The 15,733-nt window shown below is 34.7% G+C and overlaps 1 protein-coding gene and 1 long non-coding RNA gene across 3 annotated transcripts; both read left to right on the forward strand.

The window, feature by feature from the left end:
* Positions 1 to 1,115: 1,115 nt before the first annotated feature.
* On the forward strand, positions 1,116 to 15,180 carry LOC141347058 (uncharacterized). 2 transcript variants are annotated; one of them, XM_073852033.1, is made up of 4 exons: positions 1,116 to 1,662; positions 10,486 to 10,716; positions 12,575 to 12,673; positions 12,910 to 15,180. In XM_073852033.1, the coding sequence occupies exons 1-4, from the start codon at positions 1,513 to 1,515 to the stop codon at positions 13,051 to 13,053; spliced, it is 624 nt and encodes a 207-aa protein (XP_073708134.1). In that variant the 5' UTR covers positions 1,116 to 1,512; the 3' UTR covers positions 13,054 to 15,180. The 2 variants fall into 2 exon arrangements, with proteins under 2 accessions (XP_073708134.1, XP_073708135.1); XM_073852034.1 differs by having other exon boundaries at positions 14,544 to 15,180.
* LOC141346283 (uncharacterized) lies at positions 4,715 to 6,739 on the forward strand. Its single transcript, XR_012357185.1, has 3 exons — positions 4,715 to 4,882; positions 5,161 to 5,250; positions 6,044 to 6,739. It is a non-coding gene; the product is annotated as an uncharacterized lncRNA (long non-coding RNA).
* Positions 15,181 to 15,733: the final 553 nt, after the last annotated feature.

The raw sequence follows: 15,733 nt of genomic DNA on the forward strand, positions 1-15,733 counted from the left end.
AACCAGTCTTAAGTAGCAAGGGTATATTGGTAGCAATAGCCAAAAATACATGTACAGGTCAAAATTATCGATTTTTCTTTACTTCCAACAATCATTGGGTTATTAAGATCATGTTAAATTAAGATATTTTGTAAGTTTCCTAACCATAAATATATAAAACCTTTTTTTTATTTTATCAATATTTAGATTTTTTTGGACCCTCAGATTCCAGATTTTCAAATAGTTGTATCTCGGCCAAATATTGTCCTATTCTAACAAACCATACGTCAGTGGAAAGCTTATTTATGATCTATACATTTTAATTTATGAATGGTTTTTGGTCCAGGGTCACAAATTATCTTCAATGACACTTTATATATAATGCCTTATAAAATATTTAATGCATTAATGTTGAGTAATGCACCGCAATTATAATAACATATACTTATCTATTAGCTTTTTAAATTATAATGTATTAAAAGCATAACAAACAAACCAATTCATATATAACAAGGAATCTGTAAATATTGCAATGCATTTTAACTTTGGTTACAGTTATTTATTAAAACATATAATGCTTTACAACATACATTAGAAACATCTAAATAAAGAATTATAAATATAAAGTGTTACCCAACTGATATTACTGCTCTAATGGTTACACTACAAAGCATTTGTCATTATTAGAACAAAGTCTAGCCATTACACTCGATGAATGCCAACTGCATCGATTGGCAGTCTTACTTTACTCATTGCCAGACAGTACTGAAGCATAAACACATGATCACACTGATTCTCGAACACATACTGGTTCTCGCCTGCAGCAGTCCATAATTATTGACAGGTTTGATGTGCTCAGTGAGTGGAAAGTATGGGAGAACTGGAGTTGCACAGAGTGTGTGTGACTAACTTCCACCCTCCCTTCCACCCCCAGGCCCATTGCTCTGTAATGGAAAGATTAAAAGCAGAGCACCAACCCAAAAACACCATCTCTCCCTCTCTCTCTCTCTCTCTCTCTCTCTCTCTCTCTCTCTCTCTCTCTCTCTCTCTCTCTCTCTCTCTCTCTCTCCCCCTCTCTCTCTTTCTCTCTCTCTGTCTCTCTTATTGTTTATCTAGCTCGTCCTCTCCCTCCTATACCTCTCCCGCCTCTATACTATATTCTCCTCCCTCTCTCGTGTTAAACAGATTACAGGGATTCACTTATTTAAAGACTTCAACAAACGTATTTTTGGGTTGGCTTAGAGCAATTAAACCCACACATTGTGAGCACCTAACTGGTGGAATCTAATTGCAACCTACCGTCAAGCCAAGCTCAGTCTGGAGTCTAGACTTCACATTGCCTTCCACTAAAGAGTTCCTCAGAAGCTCCAGGACAACATCAGCAGCAGCAGCAGGAGCCTCGTCTGACCCAGCTGGATCATCGTACGCTGGCTGCACCCTGGTGCATTTTTTCTTTGCAGGAGACAGGAGCCTCACCGAGAGCTCCGCACACCGGTTCCCAAGCTGTCTCTTCGGCTGCTTCCCGCAATTATTATGGACAATGACGAGGACGATGATGGGAACTTTACCAAGTGGATGAGCAGTTACTGGGGGCACGGGGAGGAGCACGCCAAAGATAGGAAGAGGAGTTTCAGGAGGCCCTCGCGCAACAAAGCTGACCGACGTGCCTCTTTGCCCTGCATGGTAAGGTAGTGCACATGTGGAATTATGTTAAGAGAATGGGAATGAGCAGAAATGCAATATATAATTGTGACCCTGGACCACAAAACCAGGCATAAGGGTCATTTTTTTGAAACTGAGATTTAAAGAAAGCTGAATAATTAAGTTTTCCATTGATTTATGGTTTGTTATGATAGGACAATATTTGGCTGAGATTCAACTATTTGAACATCTGGAATCTGAGGGTGCAAAACGAATCTAAACACTAAGAAAATTGTCTTTGAAATTGTTTAAATGAAGTTCTTAGCAATATTACTAATCAAAAATCAAAAGTTTTTTGATATATTTCATGGAAATTCACTTGATATCCTCATGGAACATGATGTTTATTTAATACTCTAGTGATTTTTGGCATGAAAAGATAAATCGATAATTTTGACCCATACTATGTATTGTTGGCTATTGCTACAAATATACCTGTGCTATTTTTGACTGGTTTTGTGGTCCAGTGTCCCAATTGTACTATACAAAACAAAGAAAGAGTTTTTTGTTATAAAATGGATAGTTTTAACTAGTTATATGATGTAATATTATTTACAGTAATTAAATATAATTTCATATTGTTTAAAAATATTCAACTTAAATTTCTGACTTGACAATCTATGTTAAAAGTCATTATAAAAATGAGCCAACAGTTATGAACTATATCACTTGGCAGAAATATTGTTTTATACATAATGTAATGTGATAAAATAGAATAGAATAGAATAGAATAGAATAGAATAGAATAATGATCATAAACTGAAAAGTATGATCATTTATGAAATATTAGTGCTGCCAATCAGTTAATTGCAATTAATTATACCCAAAATAAACATTTGTGTATACACACACACACACACACACACACACACACACCCACACATATATATATTTAATTGTATATATTTATATATATATTAAATATTTACGTGTGTGTGTCTATACTCCTATTTATATATGATATTATACATAAATATTCATATATATCATATATTTCTTAAATATATAAACAAACATATATTTTGAATGCAAGTAATTGCTTTGACAGCACTAAAATATATAATAAATATCTCATTATTAAACGTAAAAATCTGATATGACGAGCCATGTTAATGGAAACAATGGATAATGATTTTTTATTTTTTTATTTTAATTGATTACATAAATATTAATTAGGCTGTGAAATAATAAATATTATGTAATATTGACAAATCATCATAGTCACAATATTATAATTATATACTCAAATTCATATAAATATAAAATACAATTTTTTATAATATTTAACATTTTTATACAATATATTATATTGTAAATATAATATATTGTATAAAAATATTATATATTCATAATTATTAACAATAGATTTAACTGTTTATTAAGCAGTGGTGTCTTTTATTATAGTGCTGTTGCTGCTATTTTATAAAATGAGCAATATACAGTTTTTTTACAATGAGAAATAAAAATGTATTATTAAGACCATCCTTTAATGTGGTAAAATCACTGTAACATACATCCACACACCTTACTCCTTTACTGCATCTGGGAGCCAGCTAATCCATTTACAATGTCCAGTCTAGAAGTCTAGCAGGAATCTATTACTGTGTTTATGGCTTAAGGCATGATTTTTTGCTGTGTTTAACACGCAGCATGAGCTGATCTTGTAAACAAAGCTGGGTAACGCATTGCATAACGGGTTTTGGAAGAGAACGCTACAAAAACAGGAAACTGTGCTCTGATTAGCAGTAGTGACCCAGCAGCAATTCATTCTCTTTCCCCACACATCAGTGCATCACACGCTCTTTCTCACGCCTCATAACCCCCTTATATATCTACACACTGTACACATAGTCAAGGGAGAAGAATGTCAAAATGGATGCCTGTGATGGATGCCTGGTCACATGCAGTTAGCTTTAAATAACCCCAATTTACATAAGAAGTAAAAGAAATTGTTGATAAAGGGCTAGTATTCTTAAGTTCTAAAATAAATTTAAAGCTGACTGTTATTTTCCTGCACTTTGTGCTAAGCATAATTTGTCATGTCATACTTTTTACTGATTCTAGTGTACACTGTAACCGAATTTTGTAATTTGAACAGTATTTTACTGTAATATCTACAGTAAGATACTGTAAAATGTATATACAGTATTTTACTGTAAACTGCAAAGGATTATGGGAAAATATATGATCACTACTGTAATTCTCCACTACTGTAAATCCGTTTACAGTAGTGAACTTGCCCGCGAAAAATTGACCAATGGCAAGGGAGATTTTTTTTTCTCCTGTTGAGAGGAAGTGGCGGTAAAAAGGACAAAAGAGAAATGTTGCATCAATAACTCGACAAAAAGGTTAGTATATTATTTCTGTTTTATGAAAAACTGAACAATTTTAATTTGTTTTCACTTGTTAACAGCAAACTAACAATATTCATCGTGTTTTTCCTGTCGGTAGCCTTTTTTTTCTGACTGACGGCCGGGGCGCCGCCATAACGGTGAAAACATGGACTGGTGAGTAAATTAAGGTGACCTATATTAGTCGAAATAAACTTTATTTAAACTGAGAAACACGTTTGTATATTGTGCTGCCCTTTAATGCAAGTTAGTTCGTCTGACGAGCCCGTTACTCAAGCTTAACAGCAAACTGAGGTGAAATACTGAGGTAAAGTGCGTTAAGCAACACCACTGTTTCTGTGGAGATTTTAAACTGTATTTTCAAGCCCTTCTTTTGCTTGTCATTTTCAAGTTTCTGGTCTGGATGTCGTCTGTAACGTCGGAGCGCGGAGGTGTAACGTTATTTTGGATCTTCTTCTGTGAATGACTGCCATAGTATCGACGATAACATGAACTGGTAAGCTAATAATGTCAGTAAGCCGAAGTTGACAAGCTTAACGTTAGTCACAGAGCAGCATAATATCTTTTAAACGCTGCCTCTTTATAGCTGGCAAGGTAATTCTCTTCAAATGATGTTTAAGTAAGAAATGTGTGTATGAATGTCGTATGTAACTTTATAGACGGTCCCTTCAGTGACAGACGTGACATAAACAGCGCGCTAACATGAAACACTGAGGTAAAACTGAACACCGCGGTTAACTGCATCTTTTGTGTTTTATTTTCAAGTTTGTGGTCTTGTGGTCATGTCGTCTGCATCGGAGGTGTATTAGAGTCTTTTCTGGTGATTGCCGTCGTCGCGGTGCAAACAACAGGTGAGCTTCCCCTTTCATCAATTTAACTAAGTTAATGTTAACGTTACTAAATTAGCCAAATTAGCCACAGGCTGCTGTTCTCCACTGACTTGCAGAACAGGTTAACCTTTTAAAGAGAGTAACGGGCTAGCAATATATTAATATAACAAGTTTTGCTAATAAATATTATAAATGTTTATTTTATTAAAAATGTAGATTTTATTACTGTACAGTAGTTGTCTTTTCTGATCATAAACTATAGTAACACTAAAAGGGTGTTGTGACACTGTCTGTTACAGGAGATTTCTCCAAGCACTAACTGGATGCTGACCATCAGGGGCAGAATCATCATACAGCCAGCTGTCCATTTTACAGACATGCAGAATCAGGTAACCCAAAACATTTTTGTTTTACATTGCATTTACATTCATGCATTTTTCAGATGCTTTTATCCTAAGCAAGTTATATTGTATTTAAAGTACACATTTGAAAGGTATTTATTTCCGGGGAATGTTTTTTATTACCATGTCTTGTCACATCAAGATTGAGTTTGCATGCACATTAAAATTATTTCTATTAAACCAGCATTTAAACAGCAAAATGCAGCTGCTTCAGGTATCTTTAACTTACTGTAACCTTTAAATTCATAATAGCAATCTTACCGTCTGTCAATTTAGATTATTGTTACTGTAAAGCAACAATTAGAGATTTTTAATCATAGTAGGCTTATTATATGCACAGACTTTCTAGGAAACACACGTTTAGAATGTTTATATGAACAGATTGGTTAGCATTTAGCATGGTCTGTGGCAGACTTTTGAGTGTCAGGGCAACAAAATTCAATAAACAAGAATGTAATATTAAGTGATTTAAATCATGAAGAAAGTATTGTCTTTTTGCTCCATTTAGTAAAAACGGTTCTTAACAAAGCCATGTTGTGCATCTCTGCACACAGCAGTGTTTCATTACTGAATGAATTTACCTTTTTTAAACACCTAGAATCAGTGACTTACTGACCCATTCATAAAATTCTTTATAAAAAATTTCAAGAAAAAGTTTCTTCAGTTTTTTTTCTTACTACTGCGTTCGTATGTAGTATATCTTTTTTTTTTTAAATGCATACAGCACCAAGTTTGACAGTTGAGGCAAATTCTTTAAACACTGTTTTTCTTGTGCTTGCAGGTTTGTTCAGACAGTCAACCTTTGTGGCAGCAAATGCATTGACAGTCACAGATCAGATGGACTTCTGGAAAGAGGGTGCAAACAACAAGCATCAGCCTGAATCCCATTCTGCCGTTTCTCATCAGAGAGCTTGTCAACTTTGACTCAAAACTACTAAAATTTAACACAACACAAACACATTTTTACTGTATGATTTTATTTTATTTACACTACCAGACAAAGCTTTTGAACAGTAAGATTTTAAATGTTTTTAAAGAAGGTCTCTTCTGCTCACTAAGCCTGCATTCATTTGATCCAAAGTACAGCAAACACAGTACACTTTTGAACCATTTTTATTATTTAAAATAATTTCTTGTTTTCTTTTTGAATATATTTTAAAATGTAATTTATTGCTGTGATCAAACCTTAATTTTTAGCATCATTACTGCAGTCACATGATCCTTCAGAAATCATTCTAATAATTTGATTTTCTGCTCAAAAACTATTATTATGATGTTGCTGAAATTATTATAATGCTAAAATACATTTTTTTTTTTTCAGGTTTCTTTGATGAATAGAAAGTTCAGATAAACAGCATTTATCTGAAACAGAAATAGTTTGTAACATTATGAATGTCTTTATTATCACTTTTGATCAATTTAAATCATCCTTGCTAAATAATATCTTTCTATTCATCAAAGAATCCTGAAAAATCTAAAAATTAAATAATGTTTATCAGCATACTAGAATGATTTCTGAAGGATCATGTGATACTGAAGACGAGTAATGATGCTGAAAATTCAGCTTTGATCAAAGGAATAAATTAAATTTGGATCAAATTAATGCAGGCTTGGTAAGCAGAAGAGAATTCTTTAAAAAAATCTTAGTGTTCAAAAACTTATGACTGGTAGTGTACTTACTTATTTTTGCTTTTCAGTATGTGTATGTTTGCCATGATACAAAGTCTCTGTACTTTTAAAAAGAAAATGTTCAACAATTAAAAAGAATATTATCAGAACTAATGCTTATGAGTTATTGTGATTTTTATGGGGTTGGGGTGGTAAAAATCTTAAATTACAGTGCTGTAGGTTAATTGGATTGTTTTTACAGGTAAAAAATGTTTAAAATAAATGAAAATAAACTCTATAGTACTGATACTGTAATTGAAAATACAGTAAAAATACTGTAATTGAAGATACAGTAAAAACACTGTAAATTAAATTACAGTAAAAATAATGTAAATGAAATTACAGTAAAAATACTGTAAATGAAATTACAGTAAAAATACTGTAAATGAAATTACAGTAAAGACCTTTTAGTACTGTAAATGCACTTACAGTATTAATACTGTAAACATTTTTACAGTAACTTACTGGCATCCAGCTGCCAGTAAGTTACTGTAAAATTTACAGCAAACTTTTTACAGTGTAGGTTATGGGGACCAAATGTCCTCACAAAGTAATATCAGTCATTTTGACCTTATGGGGGCAAAAAACAAGTTTATAAATCATACAGAATTAAGTTTTTGAGAGGTTTTGTGTGAGGGTTAGGTTTAAATACAGTAAAGTGTAAAAAACATTACGTCTATGGAATGTTTCCATAAAATATGAAAACACAACATTTTTTTTGATGAAGTAAAAGTATGCACTTTCCCCTTGAGGGCTAGGTTTAGGTGTAGGGTAAGTGTAGGGCGATAGAAAAAACGGTTTGCACAGTATGAAAACCATTACGCCTATGGAATGTCCCCATAAAACATGTAAACCCAACGTGTGTGTGTGTGTGTGTGTGTGTGTGTGTGTGTGTACCTGGTATTCATCACGTTGTGGGGACCAAATGTCCCCACAAGGATAGGAATACCAGTAGATTTTGACCTTGTGGGGACATTTCTCAGGTCCCCATGAGGAAACAGGCTTATAAATCATACACAATGAGTTTTTTTGATGAAGTAAAAGTATGCACAGTCTCCTGTGAGGGCTAGGTTTAGGTGTAGGGTAGGGTTAGGGCGATAGAAAATACGGTTTGTACAGTATAAAAACCATTACGCCTATGGAATGTCCCCATAAAACATGTAAACCCAACATGTGTGTGTGTGTGTGTGTGCGTGTGTGTGTGCGTTAAAAACACTATTTAGTAAATATAATTAATATACTATACATATATTTACAGATAGTTGGTATGCAAAGTAGATTAAATGGATTACAGTGATAATACATTTACTAGAAAAGCAGCTCTCTCTTGAAAACAAAACGATAAAATCATCCAAATTCTTATCCATATGTTGCTCTATACGTCACAGCATCTGTTTTGTTGGTTAAATGTGACCATGGACCACAAAACCAGTCATAAGGGTCAATTTTTTGAAATTGAGATTTATACATCGTCCGAAAGCTGAATATATATAAGCTTCCCATTGATGTATGGTTTGTTAGGACAACATTTGGCTGAGATACAACTATTTGAAAATCTGGAATCTGAGGGTGCTAAAAATAATCTAAATATTAAGAAAATCGCCTTTAAAGATGTCCAAATGAAGTTCTTAGCAATGCATATTATTAATCAAAGTTTTGATATATTTATGGTGGGACATTTACAAAATATCTTCATGGAACATGATCTTTACTTAATACTGATTTTGGGCATAAAAGAAAAATCAATAATTTTGACCCATACAATGTATTGTTGGCTAATGCTACATTTATCCCAGTGCGACTTATGACTGGTTTTGTGGTCCAGGGTCAGAAATCTTATTATTCATAATGCTCAGATCTGATTGTAATGCGATCAGTGTAAAAAGTGCTGTTCTAAAAGTCACAAGCTAAGGTGGCTTTGCATGATTTTACATGCAGAATCTGACTAAAATGGACATTTCTGTAGGAATTTAATCATTCTTTTTCTTTCTTACCTATTTATATAGATAATTGATTTTCACTGTTTCTTAGTGGCATGGAGGCATGTTAAATAGGTTTAAACTTCTTCTCAGAATTTTTTTCTCAGGCAGTTCTCTCCCATTTCCCCCCTCAATTGTGTATTTTCTGCAAGCTGCAGATAAGTGCATATTTGAACTGTTGCATTAGGTCAGGAAGCTAGTTTTGGCAATGCATACACACACACACACACACACACACACACACACACACACACACACACACACACACACATGTTTGTTTTTGTGAATTGTGGGGACATTCCATAGACGTAATGGTTTTTATACTGTACAAACGATATTTGCTATCACCCTACACCTTCCCTACACCTAAACCTAGCCCTCACAGGAGACTGTGCATATCTTTACATTCTCAAAAAAACGTATTCTGTATGATTTATAAGCCTTTTGAAAAGTGGGGACATGGGCAATGTCCTCATAAGTCACCCTCTCCTTGTAATACCTATGTCATACCCATGTTATTACACCAATTTGTGTCCTGATATGTCACAAAAACACACACACACACACACACACACACACACACACACACACACACACACACACACACACACACACACACACAAACTCTTGGGGAAAGTGATGTAGCTATTTGTAAATAGTGTAATCCAGCCCAAGAGGCAATAGTGAATGGCCGTAAATAGCTCAAGGTTATTAGGTGAAGCTCCTATGATTAGCTTGACTTCAAGTGAAATGCTTATACAAGTCATTATGGACTGCTCAAGAATAATTAACCTATTTTGATCCTTGCCAAATAAGAGCTTACAGACTATTATGTTTATTTACTGCATTTCCAAGCAAAATGATTATATAAGTTTCTAATATGGGTATTTATATTGAGCCTTACCATACTAACTTCATCATTTATTTGCTTTAGGAAATGCAAAAGCCATTTATGTCATGCAGCTTAATATAAAATATGTACTTAACTTAAAATTTGTAAACAAACTATAATCATTTAATGATTCTGATTATGTATACACTACAGTATATGACCCTGGACCACAAAACCTTAAGTCTTAAGTAACACGAGTATATTTGTAGCAATAGGCAAAAATCCACTGTTTGGGTCAAAATTATAGATTTCTCTATTATGACAAAATGTATTAGAATATTAAATAAAGATCATGTTCCATGAAGGTATTTAGTAAATTTCCTACTGTAAATATATCAAAACGTAATTTAGTAATATGAATATGCATAACTAAGAACTTCATTTGGACAACTTTAAAGGTGATTTTCTTAATATTTAGATTTTTTTGCACCCTCAGATTCCAGATTTTCAAATATTGTCCTATTCTAACAAACCACACATCAATGGGAAGCTTATTTGAAGCTTATTTATTCAGCTTTCAGATGATGTATAAATCTCAATTTCAATAAATTGACCCCTATATTACTGGTTTCATGGTCCATGGTCACTTATATGATTAACATTATTAAATATAGCTTATATGATGGTTTTCTATTTAATGGACTGTCTCCCCTTTCTTTCTGTCTTGGTTTCTATATTAAAAAGTCTCAGCTAGAAGCCATGCGGGCGAATCATCTCCATGCTAACACCATGGCCCCTGTCCCTGTCCACCTAAAGAGCCGTGAGGAGAAGGAGGCGCACACTCATTGTCGTGCCCGCCGCGTGTCTTCAGACGAAAACAGCCGAACCAAAGTGGGGGGACCTGAATGTCACATCAGCACCATTCCAGAGCTCACAGAGTGCTTAGAGAAGAGGCTGCGTTTCAATAACCAGAAGGTGATATCAGTGGGGGGTGAGGGACCGTCAGGTCATGTCACATACAGAAGACCAAAATAGTCATACTTAAAAATGTCTCAGTGTCATAGCATTCAATTCAAATATCAAACCAGTGGGTCTGATGGATGAGTTAATTAACTAAATCAATTTCTGAGTCATTTTTGGGCAGAATTTGATTTGTTAAATGTTGTAGCTGCTGTATAAAGACAGTTTCCCACAGAATCATACAAGCAGAGAAACTGTTTCCTTTGTGTTTCTGAAAAGTTTTGCATACATTGCCAAAACGATCCCCATTCACACAGATCAAATGGTTAAAAACACTGTATTATGCATGCCCCCTTTGGTTCTACTCACCTGCAGTCCCTACATCAGCTGCTAATGTGCTTCTTGAGATCAAAAGACTGAGGTTTACCTGAACAGCTCTTTCTTGCTGGCCTCGGTTACACCAGTTCAGTAGAAACTTTATGCGCCTGGCACACATACCTGTAAACTGAACACATAATATAGATGCTCATGACTTAACTGTTTTCACAAATTTGTGTTTTTGTAGTTTACATGGAAATGATAATGGTATAGAGTATTTTCACAACGCTCGTTTAAACAATGCCACTGAACCGAAGGAAACTCTGAAAATGGTCAATTATTGTCATGTTTTGGGCTGTACAAATCTGTCAGACAGGGAAAAACGTTTGGAGTGCTATTGACTGCCAAAAGTAATAACAAATCAAGGAGAAGAGTACAAAAATCTGAGGAACAAAAGTCGTCTGTGGTTGGCCAAAATTAACCAGGATTTCGGGGGAGAATCTTGACAACATTCGCGTTTGTTCTTATCATTTCTGGTCAAGTAGGTGAAATATTAAGCTAATATCTTAATTAATACTGCACATACTTATCTTTACCACCTATTAACTTTAGTTTGTCAAAATATTGTGCCCTTCCCTGCTTACTAAGTCCTTCTCTATATGATCTAACAGCTTCCACACGTTTTTTCAATGGTTTAAAAACTGAGACAGCATAAATTAGCAAAACATGTATTCAGTAGTACATTAACCGTGTAATCAATGTTGTTGTTTACATCCGGTTATCTCCAAGATGGCCTGGCAAGACTAGTGCAAACCCTCTATAGTTTACTTCATGTCCATAAACATAAAAGGTCTTTCTATATACCTGCAGCAGACTATTTAACATAAACAGAACTAAAGGGCAACTCCTGGGACCTCTTAAGAAATCAGTTTTTAAAACAAATAAATCTGGAACTGAGAGTTTACATTAAAAGGAAGGTGACAGAGCATACGTCAAATAATTTAAATCACAATGGCAAATACACACGTAAATGATCAGATGGCTTTTTTTCTTTTTTGATAGGTTGTACGTTTGTTTTGTTGGTACTTCTTACCGGGTCTTGGTGCATCACAACAAATCTGCTGAGGTGATCATCGATAACCGTTGGAATTCCTCAAACCTTGCAGTAAACCAGTACCGAAGCACAACTTAAGTTTAATAACTCGCAAGTGATATGCAGTTGCATGTTTTAACTACAGGTGGTGATATAGAGGCCAAAGTTCTGTATTCAAATGATTTCTCAAGGATCATGTAACACTGAAGACTGGAGTAACGGCTGTTTAAAATTTAGCTTTGCCATCACAGGAATACATGTAATTTTAAAATAGATTAAAATAGCAAACAGCTTTAAAATTGTAATAATATTTTACAATAATACTTTTTGTGTTTTTTCTGCCTTGGTGAGCATAAGAAACTTTTCTTAAAAACCTGAAAAAAACTGTATCCTATATACTTTAATATACTGTATTAGACTAATATTAACAGTTTGGGATGATTTCGTTTGGTTCCTATGTAGGGTGATGCAGATAGCATATGTCTTATTTGCCATGAAGAGCTACGGAATGGAAGGAGTGGCATCCAAGAACTTCACTGTGGCCATCATTTTCATAAAGAGGTAAACACTTCCTGCATCATTTCTCTCCTTCTTTGCCTTTTAACAGCATCAAATTGTTAAGTGAAGCCGTGGGTTAATGGATATAGAAGTTTACGCATGACACCAAGTGAACAAGGAGGTTTTCAAAATCGTTGCTTTTCCCCACCTGGCATGCATGAAGTTTGTCTGGTTACTTGCTGCTTTTGTGCCAGCTATGACACTGAATCTGCTGTCATTTCTGATTATGAATTGGAAAGACAAAATGGCCGGAGCACAGCACACGTCCACGTAGTGGGAGTTCTGCACCTGCTTGTGAGCGGGGAAAAGAGATACCGTTCTGCCCAGGACAGGAGGAATATCGCTTACCCCGTCGCCAACTGTCTTTACGTAGACAGCGTTGATTGTTTTCAGTTTAACATACACTCTTAAAAATAAAGGTTCTTTATTGGCATCGACAGAGTGTTTTCATGATGATCAATCGGCCATATTGGTGGCACTGAATGTAAACAATGTCACTGAACCAAATGAAACATCAGTTATTGTCATGTTTTGTGCTGTACTAATCAATCGGAACCAGGAAAAAACACCTGGAGTACTATAGACTGCCAAAGTTATAACAAATCAAGGAGAAAACTGTCTGAGGAACAAAAGTCATCTGTGGTTGGCCAAACTGAACCAGGATTTCCAGAGCAAGAATCTTGATAACATTTATATTTGGTTTTTATAATTTCTAGTCAGGGTAGGTGAAATATTAGGTTAATATCTTAATTAATACTGCTCATACGTATCTTTACCACATTTTATCACTCTTTCCTGCTTACTAAGTCCTTCTCTATATGATTTAGCAACTTCTTCACATTTTTTTCCGTGTTTTAGACAGCATAAATTAGCAGAACAACATATTCAGTAGTACATTGACTGTGCAATCCATGCTGTTGTTTACATCCGAGTATCACCAGTATGGCCGTGCATCCGGGTAACTGACCAAATCATAAGTGCAAACCCTCTACCATCTGTGGAAACTTTCAAATGCACAAAAGGTTTATTTTAAAAAATCGTAACCTTTATTTTTTAAGAGTGTACTGTATGTATAGTTAAACTAAACAATAATCGCTCACTATATTATCAGAAAAGTTGTTTATTGTCAGTTTTACTTTGTGTTTAGCTCCACAGTATGTTTTCTTAAAAATTAACTTGCTGATCTCTTCTTTGCAGGCTAGTTTTATGTTTTTCCCTCCTTCTGAAATCAGAAAAGCAAAGAAAAACAGTAGATACCAGCATTTTCCTATTTCAAGTCATTTACATTTTAAAATACTGCTGTTTAAAATGTCATGTTTTAGTCATTTTTGTCCTTTTCCTTTGATAAGAATTATATGAAACATCATATGTATTACTAAGCTGTCACTCAAATTTTGTTTTTCTTTGTTAATGTGCATTAATCAGATAAACAGCTGTTATTATTTGTAATCCTGTTATTCGTTTTATACAGCTACGTTGTATTAGAAAACCAAACTGTGAATATAAACTGTTTTGGCTTGTTTTTGATTTAGAATTATGAATGCTGAAACTGTAAATATGGCCAAATCCTGAATTTGCAGGTCATATGTCAGGAATTGCAGTCATGAAGATACAGTAGCTTGTTAAATGCACATGCTGGAAATTAGCTGGTGGCTAATCACGCCACTCTAATGGAAATCGATGGTGGTTCACAGTTCTGCCTCTCAAAGGGTCAACAGATCTGTTTTTCATGCATGCAGTTGTCATGCAAGTGCCATCATTCCTCTGCTACAGCTGTTGTACACTGCTTAGTGATTTTTTATATAGCCTAAATATAGATAAAGCCACATTCTGCCATTATGACTCATCATAATTTGGCTTTCCTTTCTTTCAGTGCTTTGAGAAATGGCTTTGGCAGAAACAATCATGTCCCACCTGTCGAGTTCATGTGACCATGCCTGAGCCCCTCTACTGGTCCTCTGCTCGTGTCCAGTTTCCCTGACAATGTCCATTTTTCGTCACTGCATGATCATTTCCATGTCTGCTTGTAGCCTGCGACCCTGGACACTGATTTAGTGTGTTTATATGTAAATAAAAACAACAACAACAACAACAACAACAACAACAAATCATCTCTGGTGGAGGTGAGTATATGTGTAGCAGTCCAGCATGATTATACGGTCTTGCACTAAGATAAGACTAGGCTTTATTTTTTCCTGACCTTTCTTTTCCATCTTCCTTGCTTATTTTCCTCTGTGGTGTGACAGGATGTTTGGCTAGGCTGAAAACCGTGCATGCTAAGTGTCTGACCACAGAGCCTTTTTGTATTCACTTTGTCCAGGTCTCCACTTTCATGTATTGCACAATGCACAGCTGAATTACTCATTAATGTACAGATGCCAAATTCAAAGGCAGAGAATTTGACTCCTGATGGTCAAAAAATGTATATGTATGTTTCAAAGATGTATAAAATGTTGTTTCTGTAACTACGTAATATGAGTGCCACGTTATAAAGTGTAAAATAAATAACACAGTGAGAAGATGTTCTTCTTTCCGTTGCGAAGCCTTCTCGTGACCGTGCCTTTGTGCACGTACTGTACACAAACCCTGCCCTCATGTCCCGCCCTACATTTATAAAACATACAATAAGTGTATAAACCCAACAAAACCTTGTAAATACCTTTATAATAAAACAGTATGTCCAATGGACAATAGAACAAAGCATTAGGAAAAAGTTAGCCTTTGGCTATATTCCAAAGGCGTATTATCTTCTCTTGCAAAGTACCTAAACGTTTATAGAGAACTTGGAAATGAATTGTGGTCTGTCTATCTATATTTAATTGATTTACCGAGGTTTTAAAATAAATAAAATAATACAAAAAAAAGTTTTAAAATAGGCCTATATTTTAAAAGTTTATTCCACTGGTTTAAAATGTCTGTTGATTGTAGCAAACAGTCTTCAAAGGGGAAGAAATGCACACGTGGAAAAGAGACCAACTGTTGATTGACAGGTAAGCTAACCAATCAGATTCGAAAATAATGATGTCTGGTCTGTTAATAAACCAATCATTTTACGAAATGGGC

The sequence above is a fragment of the Garra rufa genome, chromosome 12 (assembly GCF_049309525.1).
Source record: "Garra rufa chromosome 12, GarRuf1.0, whole genome shotgun sequence".
NCBI lineage: Eukaryota > Metazoa > Chordata > Actinopteri > Cypriniformes > Cyprinidae > Garra > Garra rufa.